This window comes from Lissotriton vulgaris, chromosome 6 (assembly GCF_964263255.1).
Source record: "Lissotriton vulgaris chromosome 6, aLisVul1.2, whole genome shotgun sequence".
NCBI lineage: Eukaryota > Metazoa > Chordata > Amphibia > Caudata > Salamandridae > Lissotriton > Lissotriton vulgaris.
Window position 1 is genome coordinate 502,891,961 of NC_141694.1, and position 26,970 is coordinate 502,918,930.

The following is a 26,970-nucleotide window of genomic DNA, read 5'->3' on the forward strand; positions in this document are numbered from 1 at the left end:
TCCGCTGCTCCTCACTAAGCATGGGCGAATTTTGCGAATTGGCAGTTCGCGAATTTGCAGATTTGCGAATTGGCAATCCGCAACATTTGCGAATTCGCAGATTTTTTTATTTTTGCGTGTTTGCGGGTGTTCGCGAGGCGCTTTGCGTGTTCACGGGTGCCCGCGAGGCGCTTTGCAATTTCGATTTTTTTTTTTTGCCTGCTTAATCACTGCCACCCTCTCGTTTTTTATGCCCATCTGCCCTCTGTACCACTTGTTTCTGTGCCCTTCTGCCCTCTGCCCCACTCATTTTTTGTCCCCTTCTGCCCTCTGTCCCACTTTTGTGCCCTTCTGCCCTCAGCCCCACTTAGAATGGCGCCGGCAAGCTGCCAGCGCCATTCTAAAATAGCTAGAAATAGCTTCAACAGGAAGCACTAATAGATAAAGTAAAGCAGGTGCTCCAGTTTAAGGTCAAATTAAGTTACACAATCATTAATCACCCCAAGTTTGGGGAGATTAATGATTGTGTTACTGAAATTGAGCAGCACCTGCTTTACTTTATCTATTAGAGCTTCCTGTTGAAGCTGACTTTTTAAACTATTTCAGAATGGCTCTGGCAGCTTGCCGGCGCCATTCTAAAAGAGTTACAAAAGTCAGCTTGAACTTTTGACCCAATCCCTTCCGTTCGCGGATTTTCGTTCGCGGATTTTGCGGGAAATTCGCGAATCTCGTGGATTGCGAATTTACCGAAAATCTGCGAAATACGCATGCGGAACGGATTTTCCGCTCATGCTTACTCCTCACCGCCTGTCCGCCGCTCCTCACTGCTCCTCCCCGCGCCATGTCTGCCGGTCCTCCTCGCGCTCCTGGACGCTGTTCCTCCCCGCGCTCCTCACGTCAGCATGCACGTCGCGGCTGGCGCTTCTTTCAAGGGACTACTTTTTTTTCTGTACATTTTTTAAATAAGGTATATTTATTACGTTTATATAGCCTATGTCCATCTGCACACCCTCACGATTACAACAATGTATCGGGTATGTGGATTGGCACTGTGGTTCCCGAGTTTACCCGCCGCAAAGGTTCAAAGTTCTTCATTTATAATAGTAGTATAGATGAGAAGGGTTGGGGAGTGGTAGAAAAGAGGGAAGAGTTTAGAAAGGTTTGTTTTGGAAGATCAGTATAGTAAAAGAGGTGTCAGATGATGCAAGGAGGGGAGAGTAGGAGAGAGTCTAGAAAGGGTTATTTTGGGGATCATAGTAGTGGTATGGGGTTTGGGATAAATGAGAGAGTGGATGTAGAGGATATATTGAGCGAAGTATAGGCGGAGAAATAGGGAAGTGCATTGTAAATGCTAAGTTAGAAGAAAGTGATAAATATATAGATTCATAAGTACTTTGAAAGTATATAGATGCATAAAGGATGTATGTATATTGGGCAGCATTTCTGGCCCTGGTCAGTCTCAAACAGGCTCAAACAGGCAACTTCCCCTTGTCCTCTCCGCCCTTAGCCTCAACGCCCATGCTGAGATGCCCTAACCCTGGCATTTTATAGCCCTAGTAATCAGATGACCCTGTCAGCCAATGGGAACCCTAGCCCTAACACTATCCAATCACAACACTAGCCCTAAAAATCTAGAACCAATAGGAGAACAGGACCTTATAGCCAATTTTAGCCCTAGTCCAAGCACCCAATCAGTTAAAAAACCCGGAACTCTTCGTCCAATAGAGGCCCTAGCCCTACCAGTAGTCCCAACCCAAGTCCAAGCAACCAATGGCACAGGAAGCCCTAGTCCCTACTTCCTATAGAAAGCCTAACCCTACTCTTAGTCCCACAACTAGTCCAGCAACCAATCACACCAGAAGCCCTAATCGCTACTTCCAATTAAAGATCTAACCCTAGCCCTAGTCCAACGCTAGTCCCAACAAACATTAACACAGGAAACCCTAGTCCCTACTTCCAATAGAAACCTTAATCCTAGCCCTAGTCACAACCCTTCATTGATTGAATCACAGACCCATAAATCAATCAGAACACTCAAATGCCCAACAAATGAGGACACTAACCCTAATCCAATAGAAACATCAGATACAACCACCAAACAGTGTATAGATGTACCAGCCACTATCAGACAATATAATGTCCCAGCGACTTCAGACAAGGTTTGCTGGCCAGGGAGTTGGAAGCTGCTTTTCCAATTCAGAATCTCCTAGGAGACAGACATGCTCAATCCACACTTTGGACTTCTGCAGGTAAAGGCCTCCCTAACTTGAAATCTAACAATACTGTTTGAATAAAACTTTACTCCCTCTTCTGGCCAAAAAAGGTAGTGCACAGTCCCTAGTAAACACAGTTTAAACAGCTCACAAAAGCACCCCCTGATGTAGAATATCCCTGTTGCTGTGGGGGCGGGGGGGCTGGTTTCACTGGCTTGTGAACACAAAATGGTGGCCTGGGGGTGCACTCCTTTAACATACCGGTCTTATCACAGAGCAAAGGAGAAATTTGGAGGGAAAACTTAATCCTCACTAAGAATGAGAGAGAAAACTACAGAGTTTGGACTACAAATCCCAAAATTCAACACGTTAGATGGAAGCAATCATGGGCAGGAAAAACTACATGTTTAAAACACAAAACAGGTGATAAAATATGCAATAACAGGCAGGTTAAGATTACAATTTTAAACTGTAACAACCACAGGCAAAGACATAAACACAGAAAGGGAAAATCTTTTTTTTTTAAACTTTTGTTTTGGGGAAGAGACAGCACTAGTCTGCCTCCTTACCCCTTCCTGGACTCTGCTCACTGCAATCTGGGGCACAGGTAGGCTGCAACTCACAAGATGGAGGAGAATGATTTGGGGTGCACCCAGAAAGGCCTTAAGGGGCCTGTGCAAGTGTGAGGGGACGGCTCAGAATTGCCTGGTAGTTGAATAGCCAATCCCCAGTCCTGGGTCTGATGGCCTGGGGGTGAGGGGGTGGCTGGGGAGCTGCTTTTCCTTTTCAGAATCTCCTAGGAAACAGACAGGCTCAATCCACACTTTGGACTTCTGCAGGTAAAGGCCTCACTAACTTGAAATCTAACAATACTGTTCGAATAAAACTTTACTCCCTCTTCTGGCCATAAAACGAAGTTTAAACACAGTTTAAACAGCTCAGAGATGCACCCCCTGATGAAGAATATCCCTGTTGCTGGGGGGTGGGGGAGGGGGGCTGGTTTCATTGGCTTGTAAACACAAAATGGTGGCTGGGGGTGCACTGTTTTGACATACAGGTCTTAGCACAGAGCAAAGGAGAAATTTGGAGGGAAAACTGAATCGTCACCAGGAATGAGAGAGACAAACTACAGAGTTAGGACTGCAAATCCCACAATTCGACACGTTAAATGGAAGCAATCATGGGCAGGAAAACCCACAAGTTTAAAACACAAAACAGGTGATAAAATATGCAATCACAGGCAGGTTAAAACTACAATTTTGAACTGCTCGCGGTCGCGAACATGGCGTTTAGGACCGCGAACAAGCAAAAAATGACCGCTGCACTATGCTACGCTGCACTACGCGTGTTCGCACTGTGCTACGTGCAGCCCGCGTAGTGCGAAGTTGCGCAAACTTCGCAAACTCCGCGAGCGTAGCATAGTGCTTCGCCCAGGGTTAATAATTTGTCTTTTCTTGCTGCATAAACTAGTTACCCCGCCACATGGGGAATAGCTGTACTATAGCCCCTGCACTGACGCTGTAGTGTCAACAGCTGACGCCATTTATGCTTCTGTTACATGGTGCACCATTACTTTACCTCCCTCTAATAAAAATCCCTAGCTTCAACCCCCACCTGTTCTCACAAGCTGCTGGGGATTAATGAAAGACACATCAACAGTTCGATTTTGATTGTGCGTCTTCTCTTCACTTTAATGATTGCACACTTAATTAAGCTTGCAATAAGAAAAGCACGCAGCCACCAATTAATTACTTCCCTTCCTGCTTAATTTTCGTAATTAACGACTGCCTCCCGTTAATCCTGAAAGATTTGTCCGTATTCCAATGCCTCTATCTGCTCCCTTTAAATCAACCTTGCTCACCTCGAGATTTTTAGTCACCAGGGGTGTGAAAGTGCATTACTAATACCAATAGGGTGCAATCTTGTCCTCAGTCTCCCGGTTCCTCCTACACCACCCTCTGCTCTCTTCTTTCTTTCACATTCCAATCTTAGATGGATTTGGATATTGGCTTTTTCCCTTTTCCCTTTAACCCACAAAGGAAGAGTGATGTTTACCTCTACTCCCACCTCACTTTGCTTAACATCGAAGTTTAAAAAATTGCGTCAGCCTTTGTTGGGAAAATATTTTTTCGTAGAGAATTCTCCTGCTACTTTTATTGCAAGTTTTGTCATGATTAATTTTTCCAAAACTCTGGATATTAAAATTGGCAAAAATTGAAAAGTTTTTAATTAAAGTTTCATGAAGTGGCTGGTGAAATACCAACACATATGGTCGTCCACTCCATTCTTTGCTTTCCAAATTAATTATTTTTGTTGTCTATAAAATAAATGTTTCCTGTCCCCTTTCCTTATGTTTTTTTTTGTTTGTTTTTTTACCCTACGGGCCTTGCCAAAGCCATGCCTTCATATTGCAGCATGTGTTGCTTTGTTCATAGAGAGAAGTTTTACATCAGCTAAAGGAAAAGAAAATTAGCAAAATGTCATCACTGTTTACGATTGTACCCGCCCCACTCCATGTCATCAATAACACCATTCCCAGTCATGCCTTCTCACCTAGAAATCACTTCTTTCAGATGTGCTATCTGATGTGCTAGACCAATAATTAAAAAAAAATTCAAATGAAAACTACAGCACAGAGAATGCCTTACATTGCACCCGAAAGCCTTGGATTGAAACCCATATCAATTTCCGAGGATTTAGCACCTTCGCTAAAACCCTGCCAGTCAACCATGCTCTAATATACACTTTAGTTTGTTAGTTTCCACATTTTTCATTGTTGCTTAGGAAAACATGCATTGGCAAAGTCAGAAGGACTGGGTTTGTGTTTGAGGAAGTGTTTTGCAATAGTTGGGCAGATGTATTAAAGATATGAAAATGAATATAGGTCACATATGCACAACACACTTTCAGAATATTTCTCGCTCAATGTTGGATCGCCTGTGGTTGTGTGGGAGGCGGTGAAGCCTACACTGCGAAGGGTAAATGTCTTTTACTGCACGGCACACCTCAAAGTATGTCGGGAAAGGCTGATGCTCCAGGAGGCCCAGATAATGGATGTGGAGCACGCGGGCCGAGAGGCGAACGGGCACGATTCGCGTAGACAACTACTTTATACCCAGCGTGTCTACGCCAGGGAACTGATGGATGAGGCTTGGGCGGCCTGGCTGGCTACACGAAGCAGAATATACCAGTGGAGCAACAAGTAGAGCGCCTTGCCGCACCGCTTGTGTCAAAGGGCACTCTGTCCCATCTCCATTCTTTGCCTGTGCAATCCCGATGGGAGTGTTCTCACAGACCCTCGTCAGATAGCCACAAGTTTTGCAAATTATTATGCAGAGCTGAATGCCCCTCCCGAGACTATCTTGCCACAATTAGTCCAGCAATTCATTGATTATTTGCCCCATGACCCCTCACGGACCTGACAAGGGATGCCATTGATGCACCAATAACAGCTGAGGAAGTCCACGAGGCACTGTCTGGGATGCACTCAAGCAAGGCTCCTGGCCCAAATGGTTTTCCATGCAAATTGTATACAAAATATCAATCCCTACTCACTGTTCCCTATCTCACTGCACTTCAGGCTGCACTTGACGACTGGTCTATTCCAGCGGATTGGCAACATGCTGAGATAGTAATATTTCCAAACCCGGGCCGACCCCCTGAACTTCACTCATTTTATCATCCAATATCTCTCCGCAGTGTTGAGGCAAACTCTTTGCCAAGATCAAAGCTATTTGCATAGTTCCACACATATCTGATCTGCCCCACTTGGACCAGGCGGGCTTCATGCCAGGCTGCGCCACATGACATAATATCTGTTGTTGGCAGACATAGGCACGGCCTTTGACTCTTTGAGCTTGACGTATCTATTTGCGTTACTTCGTCGTCTTAATTTCGGTCCCCAGGTCCGGAGGTATATCGAACTGTTATATATGGATATCATGGCTTCTGTGTGGCAGACACCGTGCGGATGAATGCCAGTTCTGGGGGTTTGAGTGGCAGGGGAAATGTCAGATCGCTTATCTTTATATGCTGATGATGTGTTATTTTTTCTTACGCGACCGGACTGTTCAGGACCCAGACTGCTCAGGATCATGCAGATCTTTGGCAAAACATCTGGGCTATATATGAACCCCCGTAAATACTACTTATGGCCTATGGGTAATGTAGGCCCTATGGGCTGATGGTCCGAAGTGGTTACGGTGGTGCAGGCTGGCTTTAAGTACCTCGGGGTCTTTCTGGCCCCTTCACTGCCCTTGTCATGGGAAAGAAACCTAGCTCCACTGTGGATGCAAATATAGGAGCAGACTTGCACCTGGTCGCATCTACCGATATCCCTATTTGGTAGGTCTGCCATTTTCAAGATGGTCTACCTACCCCGTTTATTATATCAACTCCAAAACCAACCATATTTGATATTACCTAGTTGGTTTACGCAACTAAATGGTACCCTTCGGCATTTCCTTTAGGGGTGCGGCTCGGCTTGGGTCGCAATGAGGACATGTTTTCAGGCAACCTATTGCGTGGGTAGGAAACCCCTGATATTCAGGCATACTATGCGGCATTGCACCTTCTCATCTTAAATGATTGGAGGTACAGCAATAGGTCTGACCCTGCCTATGTGGTCGAGCGGTGGCTGATGGGTACCACACCTTTACACTCAGTCCTTTATGCTGGCCCGACCCTGAGGGCCTTGCAACTAGCGACTGCCACGTTTTTTTGGCTTTGGATCTCACAATCCGGGCCCGACGCTTTATTCGTCGGACCCGCTATTGTGGTCGTTACCGGCTCTTGCTGTTTGTTGCACAGAGGCACTGAAGGAATTCAATTTACCTAAGAGTGGAAGCCTAAAATCTTTTGGCACACTCACGTTCCGCTGGCATTTTGGAAGTAGCCGCCCCCCTCTTCCCAGTCACGGACCAACTCCGGTCGTAAATCGAGCTTCTCAGAGATTTACTCTCTAACTACCTTTGATGTTTGTAGACACAAGCTTTCCTCCCGATTAGTTTCTTGGCCTCAAATATCATTGAAGACGTGTCCTAGGATTCCAGACCTGGAATCTGCCTATTTACCTGAAAGAGCACAGGACCCCATCTATGTAACCATTGTCCTGATGATGACTCAAGTCATAGAGGTTGAAACACCGTCCACCCTGCAACATCAATTGCGGCCTCTGTTTGGTCCAATTTACAAATAATAAATAGAATTTGTACATAATTGTAAATACTGTATTTTGACCCTCACATACTATTGGTCTACCTTGCGCTGCCTCACGGTGTTATATAATCACTTGTGTCACTGCGCCGTTTATTCACTCTCAGCTTGCCTGTACACTCTTGGTTGTTTTTGGTTACTACAATTTATTTGTTCTTGTGCTTTCTACATGCAAATAACAACCTGTATTATCTTTCGGTCTCCTGTGTCCCTTTTCCTGGTGCTATGTGATTTATTTACTTTTGAATTGCCTGTTTGAAAGATATTCCAGTTGAGACATTGTACTATTGTTATCACTATTACCCGGTCTCATTTGGGTTAACGGGTCTACTCCTGTTGTATGATTTTTGTAACGAGAGAGCGACAGAATTAAATCCTGGTTGGAGCAGTGGAGAAAAGTGTATTGTGCACGCTTAGTGCTAAGATGTCTCTTTAGGTGACAGAGAGCGCTGTGAATATTTGAGTCACATTTTAAGCTTGCATCATTACAAGCTGTATATGATAGGGTGAGACAAAATGCTCAAAAAAGGTTTAATATAAAAAAGTGCTTTCAAAATGTAGAATTTAGAAATACCCAGACTTACATGGTGTAATTTCCTTTATAACTGTTCTTTAAAAGCACACACTTCACAGCTCAGTTAGTAACTTCTTTGCAATGCTACTGAAATAATATTAATTTATGTCATCAGGAAACTTTAAACAATTCCATCAATTAAAGCCAATACTGGCTCCTGAGCAGTTTTTACATTTGCAGATTGACTAGTTGAGCACATTTACATTTCTGTTAGGCAAGCAGGCACCCTGGCAAGAAGGCTTGTTTAGTTGTCTGCCCCTCCCTCTGTTTCACAGCAAAGGAGACTTCCTGCCACACACTGCAGCTGAAGCATTTCAGCTTTCGGAATTAACTGTTGGTTATTTTTTGACAACAAGTAGGGAACTATGTTTTCTTAATTTACAAATAGAATGGGCACGACGCGCCCTTGCCGACTTCCACCACAGGATTAATCTAATCTAATCAGTTCTTGCTCAGTTCATTGACCAATGCAAATCGTTACTAAAAAAGGTAAGCAAAGCCATAAATGGTGACTGACTCCAAAAGCACTACAATACCATATACATGGGCAATTCGCCAAATTAGTGCAATTCAAATGGTCTAAACATGCTATAAAACTACTGTATGAATAACAAGACTAGACAATATAGCATTTTTAATGAAGATTCACGGGCCCCAGTAAGCTGAGTGTGGCATGTAAAGTTATGCCACAGTGGTGTAATTTTATGCATAAATATTATTTTGTGACTACAAAATGTGAAGTTACACTGGTAAAGCATGACCATTGCGCACCACAGTTTAACATGGATGAACAACTGGCTTTGAGAATCGGGCCGTAGTCGTTTTGCATGCATCACTGGCCGTATTAATTAAATTAAGGTAGAAGGGGCAACCTGAAACAAATGTCAGTAGAGGTTCAAACAATATCAGGCTTCACCCAAACAACTTATATCATACGTACTTCGGCACCCACGGCTACAGTCCAAATGCCAAAAGGAGGCATGTCAGATAGGAGAAGTTCTTGAGAAGCAACACCCAGATTAGTCTGGAGATCCAACCATTGCTGGATCAGATTATTTGAAGGATCCTGCATAAAAAGAACAGATAGATACAGTCAGCATTTTATGAGCAGTTACTGATTGTAAAGTGAAGAGGGTGAAATAGGATTTTCTCAGCACAGTCTCCCAATTATGGTAAAAATGTGTTGTATTTGACCACTTAATGGTGGAAGTCAATGCAAGGAGGCACTGGAATCACAAACTGCAACCACATTTAAGAGAGGCTGGTCACTTCTTTTACAACATAATTCATTTTATATACAACCTCCAATAATCAGATAATCTGATAACCTCTAAAGCAGTTTTGGTGTCGATTACTCCTCATGGCAGAGACTTGTACACACAGACCTGTTTTGCCACCCCATCAGAAGCACAACGCACAAGTGTATGGAGACACCTTCCTGATGGGAAATCCTGAACTGAGCCTTTTCTGTGGCGTTACATGCTGCAATTTTCCAAAAAGGACACATTTTTCAAGTGTGCTAACAGAAGTGTTAACCTTCAAAGGTGAGAATGTGATTTCGAGAAGCAGAATATTTTATGCACTTAGCGCCACGTAATTTCCAGGTTAGATTTACAGTAATAAATAAAAGTGCTTAGAAGTTTTTTTTGTTCCTGGGAAACCTTTGGAAAGAGAAAGTGGGCATTGCATGTTTTCCCCCACAAGACTACTGTTTTGATATTTTGTGATAAGAACATTCACTGGGTACTACTTACTGCCGGCAATATACTATACTGCTCGTAACAAGGAAACATCTGTTTCGGGCCTTCTATCCTTGATCAATAAGTTTGGATATGTTGGGATGGGAAAGTCCTCTGCATGGTAAGAGATGTATACCCTTGCCCTGAGTGCCCAACTGCACTGTTGTCTGGATCCCTTATGCTGATTTGTTTGTCACAGGTGAACATGGATTATGCATGTGTGCCATGACATAGGCCTGTCTCATGGATTGCTGGTTGTTGGACTGGGAGGGGAGCCCTCATAGTGGTGGAAGGCCACAGACTTCACTAAGAGTTAAGCAGCTCAATTGCATTGGTGGCAGCATACCGCGTTGTGGTCAGTAGTAATGAACATGATCTCTTTAGCCTCTATCACCAGAGTGAGTCCTACAGACTTCCTACCCTTTTAAAACTGCAAACTGCACTGAAGGAAGCCTGAGTATCAAAGGACATTGCCAGAGTCCCTTTGAAACTCCCCCTGCGAAGAATGGAGTGACTTACGGTGCGATCACTGGAACGTGAATGACTTAGATCGCTAGAAAAAGCCGGTAGCACGGCTCGAAGGTGAAAGCCTGCGCCTGCCGGCTGCTGCCACTTGTGACTGCACGCAGCCCAACTTTACTGAACCAGAACCAGACTGAGAAGTTCCATACCATTGGAGTGGGTAAGCCATGTGCTGGGCTTTAGGGGCTCAGGGGGACAACTGCAATCCGTACTGTGACCCTATAGACTTTTGTCACTGAACTTCAGAAAGTAGTGAGGGGGAAGAACTCTTGAGTAGAGCCTAATAGTTTACATTTCCTGGATGTGGCCAACAGTGAATGGAGGATACCTTTGAATCCTTTGTATTAAAGATAGTGGGATAGGGAGTGGTCTAACAACTACAAGAACTCTAACTTCAAGAGGGATTGTATTATTGCTTTTGAATATCGAATACCTTTGTCTATGTGGTATTAGAATTAAAATACTTATTTTTGTATAAAAACAATTATTTGACCTGACATTGACTTATTGTTCTGGCTGCTTGCATGTTGAGTTATGAGTCGTGTTCACTAATCTGTATGTGTGCTTCCCCCAAGGAACCTTGACTGCTAGTCCGACATTACCTAACTGAGAGTTAGGCGCAGAAGGCGTGCTTGGCTCATTTGAGCAGGATCCATAGCAGGTCAGGCCATGGGACAGCAGAAGTAAAAGGCCAGACACCATGGGTGGGCCCAGTAATAACTGCTTGCCCTGTGGCCCACTAAAAAGGATTCTGGCAGGATGCATCTCTTTGTATAAAATAAATTGGGATTTAGTGGGGTACCACTCAATAGATATACTCACTCAGAGTCACTGCGATGTTCAAAATGCCACTGATCAACCACTACTATTAAGTACTTGGGGATACTGGCTGGGCATGAACTGTTTACTGCTGCCAAAGAAAACATGGAACTTTCTTATTAGCGCAACAGTGGTAGATTTTGTGAGATGGTGCCACCTGAAACTATCTCTATGGGGAAGAATTCAAACTATGAAAATGGTAACTGCATCCCACTTCAGTGATTTATTCGGGATGATCACAATAGGTGTACCCAGGCAAATGTCCCTCAAATTGAACAAACTGATTACAGACTACTTTTGGGGTAAGGTAGGTAGTAGTGGTATGTGAATCGTACCTCCTGTATACATACAATTCGTAGGGATAGTACTGAAAGCACAGAAGGGTCAGTTGGTGCTCACTTGGTATCATATATCCTACTTTCCATGGGCACAAACCAGCAGCGGCCGCTGCACGTAAGAGCTGTGTGGCGGTAGGGCCTGGTGGGGGTGATTTCGGGAGACGACCACAAGGGAAAAGTAATTATTTATTTAATTTTCCATCGTGGCATCTCTCGAAATACTCGGCCAACCCGGCCCCACCGCCGTCACCGCTGGTACAAACCACAATAAACCCAATGGGTCCACTGTACAATCTGAAGTTATACAAAGATGCTGAAAGCACTCACAAAAGTCCATTAAATCAAGTCCACAAAGTAAGGTGTATAGAAAGTCCAATCCCAAGGGGATTTATTCACATAAATGTGCAGCAAATTCAATGATCCCTGCAACTATGCCAAAAAACACCAGGCAACACGTGTCTTATCAGGAGGCATGTGATGTGGTGTATGTAGTAAATACTATGTTACATACATGGCCCGATATATGCTCATATATCGGGTGCCATACTAACCATGATACAGATCATAGCATATGAGTGGGCGCTCCTTATGGGCTCCTGAACTACGCACCCGCAATTATCAAGTGAGCAGTCTCTCAGCTTACTTAATGGAGTGAACATTTTGACACTGGATATCGTTTGAATCTATATTACAAACATACTTACACCCTTATGTGTACTATTCCCTAATATACTGGATGAACTAATGATTTCAAGATTTTTAACATAGACTTTACCACATACACCACATTGAGTGCCTTGAAAATGACACTGCTCGTGATGAAACACGTCGGCTGTTGTTTAAATGACATATTCACAAGGATCATTGAATATCCAGAATATTTAAGTGAATAAATACCCTACGGGTTAAATTTTCTACACACCCTACCTTGCGGGCTTGATTTGTTGGACTTCTTTTATGAGTGCTTTGGAATCTTTGAATTATTTCAATTTTGATCAAAGTTTACGTTTGGGGTTGCCAAAAGCCTCACATCAAGTTACCAAAGATGCATGCAGACAAAACCTCCGGAGGCATGCAACCACCGGATATGTCCTTGTACTACAGTGTGCACTAATTATCATACTTAGCTTACCTGTTCACACCGATCTAAGGCCGGATGAATACTTATTGAGAAGAAACTGACTGGAGGACTAGTTGACCCTGGGTTATTGTTTGGAGCCATGGCATCAGCTGATGGACAGATGAATCTTCCAGCTGAAGCTATGGTGTAAGTGTAGTAAGCAACGCATAATGAAGTGCACGTACATGCCTACCTACATTAACATGCCCCTATTTGGAATAATAAAGCCATTCCAATAAACAGGATGCACAATTTGCTGGGAGGCATTGTCTGACTGTGGCATTCTAACAATGGATCAATTGCTGCATGATATGGAAATCAAACCATTCATGTCCTTGCAAGAAGAATTTCACTAAAGTCCTTAAGCACTGTCTAACCAAAGCTCACCATTTATTCCCATGACCCCTCCCACATTCTAAAGTCCATGACTACCTTCACATCTGAAGCTCATACACAGGTGTTGTAACCTGTCCAGGCAAAACTTTGCTGGAGGAGATCCACTCCCTCCCCTTAGGCTCAACTAGCAAGTAATGGGCTTGGAAGATGGGGACGACCTACTCTGAGGCAGTCTGTGATGAGCTGCTTGAAACACACCTGACAAAGCCCTAAATGAGGCTAGACTCAAGTGTTGCTTTTTTAAGCTTTTGCATGACAGGCATTGGTTCCCGCAAAGATTACACCAGGCCTACCCTACCCTGGAAACGGCCTGCTGGAGATGTGGCTACTCAAAGGGGGATAAAATCCATTTGGTACGCTCTTGTTCTTCTATCAACCTATTCTGGCAGAAGGTAATCAACATTATGAACATGTCTAACAACAATCCTGAAGCCTACAGCAGAATTGACCTTTTTCCCTGACCCTTTAAACATTCCTTGTATTAAATGTCACACAAAGTGGATGTTTGAAAAGCCACTGGCTGTTGCAAGAATGATACTCTCATGGTGCTAGAAGCAAAAGAAAACCTCCAACACAAATGATCTTGATAAAAGTGTTCTTGGTAACAGCTTCTTTTGAACAAATGATATCTTGAATGTTGGACAAGACAAGTACCTTTGAGAATATTTAGCTTTCTGTTCTTAGTTTGATCCCAAATGCTCAGAGAGGAAGCTCATAATCCGTTCAAGATTCTCAAAATCACATTTTATGCAATGGAACTTTGTTGTCCATCTTTTGGTGGGGATCAGTTGGTTTGGCTAATATTTTTGTTGATAATGTTCATAATATTTTTGAAGCATGACAACCCATGGCGGCTAAGCTTGAGCATTCAAACTTTGTGGCTCTAATGTCCTTGTGAATTCTTTTCCATTTATAAATGTAGTTGCATGTAGGCATTCGTCAATCTCTGTATTAAAAGCCTGCCTCTAATTGCTTTATAAATTGGCAGGTCAGTGATGGAGCATAATTAAAGCAGGTGTTTAAAACGTGAAAAAACAAGCTAAGCTTTTCATTCTTCTGCTGTTTTTTAAGCAGCACTATGATAATACGAAATGGGAGAATTACTACAACATGTTTATTGTTACTATCCTAAGGTAGTTCTAGGAAATTTAGAATCCTTCTGTATGTTTCTACATTGCAATTTTTCAAATGACTTGTATTAAACTGATTTTAATATCTTTTTTAACAATTACCTATCAGCTTTTTTTTTACAATTTTGAAATAGGGGTTCTATAATTATATATTATTCTCCATGTTTGCAACATTCTGCTCTCTCTTTCATGTAAAAACTAGGCACCAAAGAAAAATGTTGTTTTTGGGAAAGGTGATGGTGTAACCATGTTTTATAGGTAATAAAGTACCCCCTGCAGTACATTACAAGTATATTGCAAGTCACCTAGGAGTTCCCTAACCTTATAAATAAACTCAGCCTTTGACTTTGTTTCTCTATATGGTCATGGAACTGCCTGGTGACTTGCAATTTCCTTATAATGTAGGGCAGGTAGTACTTTACCCATATATAGAATTCATTGTATAATATGTCGTACTTTTTATAATTTTACGTTTCGGAGTTTATTAATGTGTTAATTTTAGTTGTTTGTAATTTTTTAAATAATTGTTATATTGTTTTGTTAATACTTTTCAATAATAATTTTTACGTTTCTTTTATTTTTTAATTGCAGGTAGGTTTTTGGGATTGTTGGGGAGTACGGTAGGAAGTCAATTAAATATATATTTGAATTTGTTTCTTTATATTTTTTTACAATTTGTAAAATTGAATTGGATAGTTATATTTAAAAATATGAACATTCTGTCATCTTCACATTAAATGATAAAAACATTTGCTTTGGTATGGGTTTATGTTGTAATGGTTAATTCCCCTCTTCTTTCTTCACATCAATGCTCTCTCTGTTCAGCCTGCATGACAGGAGACTAATGTATGATTTTTTGGAATGTTGGTGTGTGGACTAGTGGAGAGTGTCAGTTGGAGGATGAGAGGCTGAGCAGAGGGAGACTGCTCCTGGTGGGGCTGCTGTACATACTCTACATCTTTACTTCTATCTTAATTACCATCCTACCTTCATCTTCTACAACTACTACTGAAACTAATAAAGGAACTACTCTGGAACTACCACTCGGCTTACACCTTGGACTATTTATTTACAACATTTTGGCGACGAGGGTGGGATGGTAATTAAGATAGAAGTAAAGATGTAGAGTATGTACAGCAGCCAACATTTTGGCGACGTTTGGACTCTTGAACCTACTTATATCTTCTACAAGGAACATTGAAACATCAACTAAAGAATCTACTAAAGGATCTGCAACGTACGTATTACAAACTTTAAGCTTATACATGAATATTTAACTACTTTCTATTGGAACTGGCAGCTTCAGCCCCACCAGTGGCCTTTCACACCGGCCAGCCTTAAACAACCCTGCCAGATTCTATCTGCTTCTAATTGCTCTGGGATTACATGTTACTTTCCATTTTTAAAGAAGAGAAAGGCTAAATAGCGCTTTAATAGAAGCATTTTCAAACTGTTCCTGTAACATGTTAAGATTACTCCTGTGGCAGTGAGGGTACCTGCTTGTCTATGCTGATACAAATACGTTTCCTGTTTTACCTTACAAATGACTCGTGTCAAGTGAAATTTTCATTTTCTGAAAGGAGCCAATTTCATTTGGATATGTGTTTATTTTGTGACTTGGCAGTTATACTTTTATTTCCTGGAATAGCGCTTTTTACCTGTTCAAGTCTGCTTGCCAACTGCCTTCTCCTTGCCAGCTTTTCCGTTGGTCAGGAGCTCCTGTCTCCTCCACTGCCTCTGTGTACTGGTGACGCAATGGAACCTTGCTATTGGGTTCTCTAGTGAATGTCACATCGTCATGGCTGTTTGTTTCCTTGGTGCCGCCGTGAGCCATCCGGAGCAACGTGATGTGCGTGCAGGCTACCGCTACCATGGCAACGCTGTCAGCTCCTTCTAATGTGACGGAAGGCTCCCTTTCTGTTGCGCATCACGATTTTTGTGAAAGAGGCTGTGCGCACTCAACGAGCGAGCATACATGGAGTTAATGCTCAGCCTCTCAAAAGCCTTTTTGAGCCTTTCGTGTTTGGGATATGCTGAAATGAAATGAATGAAGATCGAGCATGACATCAGCTGCGCCCTTCTCATGAAGATCGAGCATGACATCAGCTGCGCCCTTCTTGTCACCAAACTTCTGTTTCTTGCCCGCAGTAAGTTACTGTTATAATATTCAAGTTTAAGCCAAGTTCACGTGTGGAAAATGTACCACAGACAGACTCCTTCAGAATTACAGACAGACTCCTTCAGAATTACGTTGCAGTTCGTGTCTTCCTGTGAACTGTTCCCTCTCCGTGGATCTGTGTGAAAATGCTTTTAAATTACAAGGAGTTACTTCTTCGTTTTGCCAACTGGTTATTTTTACACTCCTTTCTGTTTCCTGATTTGCTGTTTGGCACAGATAAGATTTTGGATTTTTCGAATAAACTTTCATTATTTTGCCTTTATTCCTTTTAATATACACTGTGCGCCATCTTCTGGCTTGTTTTGGAATCGCTCATGCCAAGCTGAGTACTGTTTCTTATTCTTTTTAAAAATGTTATTTCATTCTAATGATTTTTCAATGTTCTTCCTTATATGCTGAGTATTATGAAACGTCTACATTTACTTTACAAAGTTAAAATTGCATTTTGGTGAGTGTTCCTCATTGCTTGAATGTTTGGGTGAGTGTTTCTCATTACTTGAATGATATTATTTACGAGTTAGTGCTTATTTATACAGGTCCTTGTAATTTACTTTTACGTGACAAGGTTAATATTGCAGTTTGGTGAGTGTATCTCATTACTTGTATGTTTCGGTGAGTGTATCTCATTGCTTGATATCTTATTGCTTGATGCTTTAATTTTACGGCTGAGTGTATCCCGGTAGTCCGATTATATCCCATTACTTGTTATTTATGTGAGGTGTATTCTTTCATTGGTGTCTTCTTTGTTGAGTACTACTTGTCACGCATGCATTCTCTTACATTCTGGTTATGGTCCAGTCCAGTTTCAGCGCTGGTTCGCTGTTTACTCAACGGCTCTTGTTTATCCATCTTTCCTTTTGTTGCCGATGATTGGATCTTTTACACATAGGCGTGCCTAAGACGTCAGGTTCACTTATATTGTGCGCGTGTTTCTCTTCTTCTTTCGTATTGCCTCTTTCAGTGTGGGATTCAGTGTGGGATTTCGTGGCACAGGTTTTGTTTTGCCTTCCTTTGAGAGAAATGGGGATGGTGTGCGTGCCATTAGGTTGCTTATATTTCGTTGTGCATTCATTGCTTGCATTTTCATTATTATTACATTGCATTTCTAAGTTGCTTATATTTCGTTGTGCATTCATTGCTTGTATTTTCATTATTATTACATTGTATTTCATGGTTTTGCATTATTGCACTGTGTTCCATTTTAATTAATCGCTTTATTGCATTCCATTATTGCAATCACTTTGTATTCCTTCTGTTTCTTTACTTCTTATTCTTCTATTTCCTTTTGTTGTGAAGAGAGAGGATATGTTGTAATGGTTAATTCCCCTCTTCTTTCTTCACATCAATGCTCTCTCTGTTCAGCCTGCATGACAGGAGACTAATGTATGATGTCATGGAATGTTGGTGTGTGGACTAGTGGAGAGCGTCAGTTGGAGGATGAGAGGCTGAGCAGAGGGAGACTGCTCCTGGTGGGGCTGCTGTACATACTCTACATCTTTACTTCTATCTTAATTACCATCCTACCTTCATCTTCTACAACTACTACTGAAACTAATAAAGGAACTACTCTGGAACTACCACTCGGCTTACACCTTGGACTATTTATTTACAACAGTTATCTATATTATTAGTGATGTAATATTTTAAATTAACTGCTTTCCTTTTAATTGTTATCAGTTTTTCATTGGATAACCTGGTTAATAAATATGTAAATTATTTATTTGGCCACTTTCATTTAGTTCCTTTTTTAAGGTGTATTTTTTAAAAGATTTACTTTTCTTTGTTTTTGTTTTTATTGATTTCATGTTGTTTACCTCATTCCACATTTTTTGTGGGTTGTTTGTATTGTAATATGAGAAGTGTTTTATTATACTCTTTAGTGTTTTCACTTGGGAAATACTGTTTAAATTACTCGTTGTTTTTGGCTGTTATAAAAGAGTTTTCAAATAAAAATGTTACTTTTATGAATTTTTTTAAAATTTGTTTTGAATTGATCTTTAATGTTGGGATTTTTTAAATATACTTTACAATAATTATTATATACTTTTTTCATCGCTTTCCCTACTGTTGTTTAGGTTGAAGTGTGAATAGTTATTCTACACCCCTACACCCAAATGCCAATGCTTTCCGACTCTTGGTTAGATGGATGGGAGTGGAAATAGTAAATCTGACGTCTTCAAACAACAACACTTTCCAATCTGCAGATGAGGTTGGACTGGGAATAATACTTTTCCACCGTGCAATAGTTTCCCTACTGTTTTGTAGGTCGAAGAAGAGTGCTAAATTTTATTTTGCAAAATGTAATTCTTTTTGGGGGGGGAACGTAATTTTGTTTTATTTTGTCTTTTTATTTAACTTTTGATTTATTGGAGTTTGTTTTATATTTGTAATTATTGTGTATTACTTTAGGAAATGTATTTAAAATATTTTTCCTTTTGGTTGGAGATAGATCAATTTTATTTTTTATTTCGAAAAATAATTTTTTGCTAATGTTTTCATATTTACGGTTGTTGTTTTATATTTTTCAGGATTTTGTTTTCCGACAGCTTCCTATTGTAATTTCATTAATTTCCTAACATTTTAATATTGATGTTAATATCTTTTAAATATATTTTAATGAGCTATTAAGCTGTATATTGTTATTTTTTCTTGTTTTATTATAAAATGTACACTATGTACATTTTTTATTCTTAGTTATTAGTATTTAAGTTTCTTTAAAGAAAGATTACAGAGAATTATATGGTACTGTCTTTATTTATAAATGTATTCACTTTATTTTTACGTTTGCTTTGTGTGTGTGTATATATATATATATATATATATATATATATATATATATATATATATATATATATATATATATATATATATATATATGTATTACCTACTGGCGTTCGCCAGTAGGTAGTTGTAGTTAGGACCTAGTTTCCATAAGAAATCTGCAAAATTCTATTTGGAATAACTTTGGCGCTGGTCGACCAATACACACAAAATTCTCCAGGAAAATGGCCTGGTCTGCTCCGCTCCTTCCCTGAAAGTTTGGGGGTGATTCGTGAAGCGGGGGCTGAGAAAAAAGGGGGTCCCAAAACGTGTTTTCCCCATGCAATTTTCCATAGGGACCTTTAGCCAGGGCTACAGCCCAAACGGTTCGCAGATTACCTTTTTGTTTTAAATGGTGTAAATCCGTTCAGTAGTTCCTGAGAAAATCAAACGAAAAATCATAGTTATATCTATCGATGAAGTAACGTATTCTGTACTGTACTCTGTACCTTCCCGAGCTCGAGCTTCATGCTACTTGGCTGTCAACACTCCAACCCAGGAAGTGTTGGCAGCCATCTTGTGCCTCGGTAGAACACAGGCACAATAAAACAGTGAAACAAACATGCAAAACATGCAAAGGGGGCAGGGTAGAAACACCCTGACCCCCTAGGCCTGCTCAGGGGGTCCCACAAGGACACCCAAGGCCTCAAAATGTTTTTTATTTTATTTTAAAAATTGCGGTGTACGAAGTACAGTACTCTGTACCTTACTCTGTACTGTACTCTGTACTTTCCCGAACGCATACTGGAGATTCCTGGTGGGCTAGTTGGCCCCCAGGGACCTCCAGTATGCAAGGGGAATGAGTTCCCCCTGTGCAAACACACCAGGGGGCTGCGTTACAGATTAGTGTTAAAAACGGCATGTCCTCATTACACCTCTCTGCAATGCAGTCCCCCAACGCATACTGGAGGTTCCTACTGGGCTAGTTGGCCCCTAGGGACCACCAGTATGCAAAGGAAATTAGTTCCCCCTCTGCAAATGTGCCAGGGGGCTGCGTTGCAGAGAGGTGTAATGAGGCCACGCCCCTTTTTACACCTCTCTACAACAGAGCCCCCTGGTGCAAACTGGAGGTTCCTGGTTGGCTAGTTGGCCCCCATGGACCCCCAGTATGCAAGGGGACTTAATCCCCCAATTTAGAACGAGCTACGGGGTGTGTTTGCACAGTGGTTAAGGTAGGGGGTGGGGCTTGAGGTGATATGTGTGCAAACATGCCCTGTGGCATGTTTTAAGTTGGGAAATTAATTCCTCTTTAATCCAGAGGTCCCCTAGGGGCCAACTAGTCCAACAGGTACCTCCAGTAAGCGCCACAGAGCTGCGTTGCAGAGTGTTGTAAAAAGGGGACGTGCCCTTTGAACACCTCTCTGCAACACAGCTCCCTGGCGCATGATGGAGGTACCTGGTGAGCTAGTTGGCTCACAGGGGACCCCAGGATTGAAGAGGAATTAATTCTCCAAACTAAAATGCGCCACAGGGCTTGTTTGCACACATGTCACCTCAGGACCCGCCCCCTTCCTTCACTATTGAGCGAAATATTCCTCTAAAATCAGCCAAACTATGAATTCCGATTTACTCACCTGCTATCAGGAGAGACCTCAGTGCTGCATCGTTCAGCCCACTACTGATACTGAAAAGTAATTCTAACCATACTTACAGTAACTTGAATTTCCTTCCATAGGCTAACATTGACTGGTTTCACTTGGAAATTTTTCTAACTGTGGAGTTTTGGAACTTTAAAAAATTCTTCTAAAATCAGCCGAACTATGAATTCCGGTTTACTCACCTGTTATCAGGAGAGACCTCAGTGCTGTATCTTTCAGCCCACTACTGATCCTGAAAAGTAATTCTAACCATACTTACAGTAACTTGAATTTCCTTCAATAGGCTAACATTGAATGGTTTTACTTGGAAATACTTTTTAGTGTGGAGTTTTGGAACTTAAAAAAATTCCTAAAAAATCAGCCAAACTATGAATTCCGATTCACTCACCTGTTATCTGGAGAGACCTCATCTTTCAGCTCACTACCATTCCTATAAATTAAATTTAACTGAACTTACCAGTAACTTGAATTTCTTTCCATAGATATCATATATATAAATATATTTAAATTAAAAAAATATAAAATAAAAAAATTACAATTTCATATTTTTAAATAAAAGTATTTTATTGTTATTGCAAGAGAAAGTTTAAGCACAAACATTACTAATGCATACCAAAAATAAATATAATTTGCCCCGTCATAACTATAACAGAGGAGTACAGTACATAATTAAATAATAAAAGGAAGACAGAGCATTTGAAAAACAATGAGTGTTGAGCTGGTCTCAACAATTCCATAAATCAAATGAATGTTCCCCAAATCTTTTCCCTTCTTATCAATGACCTACATCCTCTTAAATTAGCTAACGCGATTCCTTTGTGTGAATTTCCTTGACCAGAGCCCACCACTCCGTAACATGTGGAGGCTCGATAGAGATCCAAGACCTAGCTACAACTAGCCTTGCACAGGCTAGTTGTATCAAATCTTTATGTATGCTATTAGTATCCTGTATATCAAGTAGAATCAAATGAGCGGAAAGCTGCGGGGATACAATTTGTTTCATCCTTAAAACATCAGTTATGCCTTTCCAGAACAGGGCAAGTGCAGAACAAGAAAAAAGCATGTGCTCTATGCCAGCCGCTTCCAAATTCAATTTATGACACTTGGGGCCAGATGTAGGTCAGCAAATACCGGTCGGTAACAGACGATTTCGGCCGTTACCGACCGGTATTTGCTAATGGAGATGTAGGGGCCTTAAAACATACAGAATCGGTATATTTACCGATTCAGTAAATTTACCGATTCTGTAAAATACTGAATCGGTAAATTTACGATGTAGGTGGCACTGGAAACAGTGCCACAGGCCTTTACCGATTCGTTATTTACCATGTAATACTATTACATGGTAAATAACGAATTCCAGTGTACATGCACATCTGTGCATGTACACCTGTGCCATGTGGCACACAGACATGCCCTAAGGGCATGTATGTGTGTCACATGGCACACATGCCAGTAACAGTGGTGCAACAGGGTGTCAAAAGGAAACCCTGTCCCCCTTGTAAAATCGGTAAATTTACTGATTCGGTAGTTACCGAATCGGTATTTGCTATTAAATCCTATGGGCGTCAAGGCCCATAGGAATCAATGGCAAATACTGATTCGGTAATTACAGATTTTTTTACCTACATAGCAATTACCGAATAGTAAATACCGAATCGATAAAATTCGGTATTTACCATTCGGTAATTTGCTATTACCTACATCTATGCCCAAGTGCGCTCATTAGATTGATTGCCTAATGACCAGCTAGAGATTCTTTGGGGAGTAAAGTATAGTTGTCAGATGGTTCTATATAGTTGTAGCCTTAAGTTTGAAGATTGGACTACCTTATTAATTTGACAAAGTGAAGCGGAGATCTGATTAGAGCTAATGTTGATTCCCAATCTATTTGACCATTTACCTGCCATTTTTCCACAGTCCTCGATCTTACCTAGGATTAGATAACCATAACTCTTACTTATAAGTGACTTAGTACGATCTGAGTACAAACATTTTAAAGATTCTGAGTGCCAGACTTCATCAATTTTCATTTTCCGAACTAGGAAGTCCCGAATTTGAATATATTTGAAATACCTACCATCGTTTATATTATATAAAAGCTTCAGTGAGGTAAATTCTAATAGACCCATAAAGATCCCCCAGAGTGTTAATGCCGTGCCCTGCCCATAGAATCCCCGCTCTGTCTGAGAAAAATTCAGGCAATCTGGGATTTCCCCATATTTGTAATTCAGAATAAAAAAAGAGATCTTATCCAAGATCATGATTTGGTTCCAAATCTTTATAATATGTCTGGCGGTCTTGAATTTGACTCGTTTGAAGTAATTTGGGTCATGGACACGCAACAGGAATTGTTTGCAATCTGGTCCCAACATAAATTGATGAACAAATAAAGAGCTTTCATTTTTCAAGAGACTACGTATTCAACGAAAGAAGATTGCAAAAAAATATAATCTAAAATCTGGGAAAATTAAACTTCCTTTTTCAATGGGCCTTTTCATAGCTCCATACAAAACTGCTACAGATACCGTCTAGTTTTTTTAAAAAGAAATTTTTAGGTTGCAGTGGAATAGATCTAAAAAAATAGAGAAATTTAGGCACGATTTTCATTTTAATCAAGTTTATACGCCCTACCAAACTGAGTGGTATCTTATGCCAATTTTTTAAGGAAAGCGTTACTTCCTTCAACAGCGAGACATAATTCAATGTTAATATTTCATCAACGTTTGCTGTTATTTTTATTCCTAAATAAATAGCATTTGAGCATAACCCAAGAACCGGTACTACCGGTTTGTAGTTAACAATAACTTGAATTTTGCTTACATTCAATTTGTAACCTGAAACATCACTGAATTTTTTTGCTTCCTCAATAATCCCCCAAATAGCCTTAGCTACTTCTGTGGTGAAAATCGCAATATCATCCGCAAATGCGGTTATTTTTAAGCTATTCCCACCATGTTGCATAGGGATGATATCATCTTGAGCCACCAATGAGTTAAGAAACGGCTCCATAGAAAGGGCGAACAGCAAGGGTGACAGAGGGCAACCTTGCCTTGTTCCCCTTTCTACGGGAAAATTAGAAGAATTCAAACCTGCGTAGCTAATCTTAGCCATTGGTTGATCATAAAGCGAGCGAATCCATCCTAGATATTGTCCATGCATACCATAAGCCCTTAGGACTGCCCATAAATACTCCCACCCCACTCGATCAAATGTGGTTTTTCAGCATTGAGCATAACCATTCCGAGTGGGGTGAGATTAGTTGCGGCTACATCAAACGCTGTGATAGCCATGTTGATATGGGCAGTAGTGTCTCTCCCTACTACTAACCCATGTTGTTGACTGCTAATCAATTCAGGCATCAGAGGAGCTAACCGATTGGCCAACATTTTTGCGAAGACTTTTGAGTCTGAATTAATCAACGCAATCGGCCTGTATGACCCACATTCTTCCGGCGGCTTATTTTTTTAAAGAATAAATATGATTTTAGAAGTTTTCCATGACGAAGGGGCCTTTCCAGTTTCTCCAATAGAATCTATTACTAATTCAAAAAGAGGAAGCAATTCCTGAATAAATATCTTATAAAGTTCTATGGGTAATAAATCATCACCAGCTGCCTTACCCGAGGGCAAAGAGAGAATAGCAGATTTTATTTCAATGGATGTTATCTTTGAACTCAATTGTCTAACTGCTTCAGTATCTCTTTGATTAGACATATGTGAATTAAGATATTGAGAAATATTCTCCTAAGTAGGATTATTTTCTGGAGTATATGAATTACGGTAGTATTTAGCGAATTGATCGAGAATCTCATCAGCCTGGTTATAAATGAGAGAATCTGAGCCCTACATTGTTTTAAAAATTGTTCTAGATTTTTTATCTGCCACTTTATAAGCCTATTCTGTCTCCACTTTCATATTGTGACAGCTGGTATTTGTGAATCTTTGCACTATATCTCTCTATTAACATCTTCAACTTCTGATTGTAACTTCACTAGCTCAAATTTTAGTTCCTCAATATTTGATTTTTATTTTATTTATTTTATACAACTTGTTAAGCGCACGATTACCCGAGGGTGTCTTGGCGCTGGACAGAAGATCGAAAAAAGAACTAGGGTTGTAAGTGAAAAGGCTTAAACGTATTGATTAAATAACCATGTTTTTAGCTGTTTCCTAAAAAGGGTTAATGTGGGAATGCTCTTAAGTTGATTGGGAAGGGGCATTCCATAGTTTAGCCGTGGCAATTGCAAAGGATCTGTCTCCCCATGTAGCCTTTCTTGTTTTAGCTATCTCCAAGAGATTTGCTTTTGAGGATCTGAGAGAGCGACATGGTCTATAAGGACAGAGAGAGTGTTTTAAAACAGTTGGGCCTTTTTGATGGATGGATTTGAAGGATATGCACAGAGCCTTAAATTTAATTCTTTGCCTCACAGGTAGCCAGTGAAGTTTTCGGATAACATTTGAAATGGGTTTGAATTTAGGTGTTCCAGTGGCAAGCCTAGCGGCTGCATTCTGTACCAGCTGGAGTTTGTTTAACACCTGTTCTTGTGCATTAAGCAGGAGAGCATTGCAGTAATCAACTCGGGACATGAGTAGTGTGGAAATCAAGGTTTTCGTAGTATTTACAGGGAGATAAGGTTGTAGTTTTTTGATCATTTTTAATATAAAAAATGAGGCAGAGACTATGGAAGTTGCTTGATGTATGTAAGAAAGGTTATTATCAAAGATCACTCCTAGGTTCCTGACCTTGGTGACAGGGACGGGCGAAGGTCCGAGTTCTTGGGGCCACCAGGTAGGGGACCAACTAGGAGTGAGCTTACCAAATACCATGACTTCGGTTTTGTCTGAATTGAGCTTTAAACAATTTTTGCTCATCCAATTACTAATGGCCAGCATACCCCCTTGGAAGTTATTGGCTACTTCCAGTCCGTTGTTGTTAATGGCCAGGACAAGCTGCGTATCGTCAGCATAAGATGTAACTGCTAGACGATGAGCTTTAATGATCCTTGCTAAGTCTGCCACATAAATGTTGAAAAGTGTTGGACTCAGCGAGGATCCCTGGGGGACACCACAGGGAAGAGAAAAGGAGCAAGATGAATATCCGCCCATGGTCATCAATTGTTCCCGGTTAGATACAAAAGAGAAAAGAAGGGAAGTGGCGGTATCAGATACTTCTGATTTTTTGACACGGTCGAACAAGATGGAGTGATCGACCGTGTCAAAGGCTGCGGAGAGATCGAGCATTATAAGTACCGCTGCACCTCGTTTATCCAAGATCATTCTGATCTCATCGGACGCTTTTATAAGCGCCGTCTCAGTGCCATGACCCTTTCTGAATCCAAACTGCGAATCATCAAGACAGTTGTTATTGTCGATGAATTCTGAAATCTGAATATTCATGATTTTTTCTATGATTTTGGAGGGAAAGGGAATACATGCTATTGGCCTGTAGTTTGTTACCTTAGAGGGATCTAGAGTAGATTTTTTAAATAAAGGTTTTATTACTGTTCTTTTCCATATAGAAGGATAAACACCTGAGGTAAACATGACATTGTAAATGTCAGAGAGTGTTTAGGATAGAATAGCGGGATCCAATTTAAGTATTGAGGTGGGACAGGGATCATTGGGAGAGCCAGAATTGATAGTCATCATAAGCTTGTGCACCAGTTCTGGTGAGACTTGATCAAACGAGAAAATGGGCAGAGTAGTAACAGTAGGGTCCGAGGTGAAGTAGGAGATAGTAGTGTCATGGTTAAGATCATTGATTTTTGAATGGATATCACAGACTTTGTCTTGGAAATATGTTGACAAGGCATCACACATAGGTTGAGAGGCCTCTATAGAAGTAGGTTTGTCCTGACCTGTGAGATGTGATACCACCTGGAAAAGTTGTTTAACTGAGTCTTGAGCTGACTCTATTTGGTTGTTAAAAAACAAAACTTTTCTGAGTAATGATCATATGTTTGTAGTGAGTTAATTTCTCTTTATAGCAGATCTTTTCAAGAGGGTCATATTTTTGACGCCATTTACGTTCTTGTCGTCTGCAACTTTGATTTTCTAGCCTGAGAGACTCAGTAAACCATCAGGCAGAGTTGGATTTTCTATTGGTAGACCTTTTTTTAATGGGAACCGTGGTGTCTACCAGGCTTTGAAGACAATTTGAATAAGTGATGGCTGCAGTTTCAGGATTGGAGGTGTTAATATCCTGCATCGCGTCTAGTTTATTCTTAAAGTCATCAATATTGATGCTTTTCCAAGATTTGAAAGTGTTAGAATTATAGGATTTAGAAGAGGGAGACGTAGTGGGGGAAATATTGAAACATACAGCTG

The 26,970-nt window shown here is 40.8% G+C and overlaps 1 protein-coding gene across 1 annotated transcript in view; it reads right to left on the reverse strand.

Moving 5' to 3' along the window:
• The window catches only part of LOC147707494 (CD109 antigen-like), a 502,391-nt gene that overhangs the window by 350,246 nt on the left and 125,175 nt on the right, over positions 1 to 26,970 (reverse strand). The window contains exon 5 of the mRNA XM_086926510.1: positions 8,921 to 9,046. Coding sequence (XP_086782636.1) covers positions 8,921 to 9,046 — 126 coding nt within the window. The remainder of the gene's footprint in view (positions 1 to 8,920; positions 9,047 to 26,970) is intronic.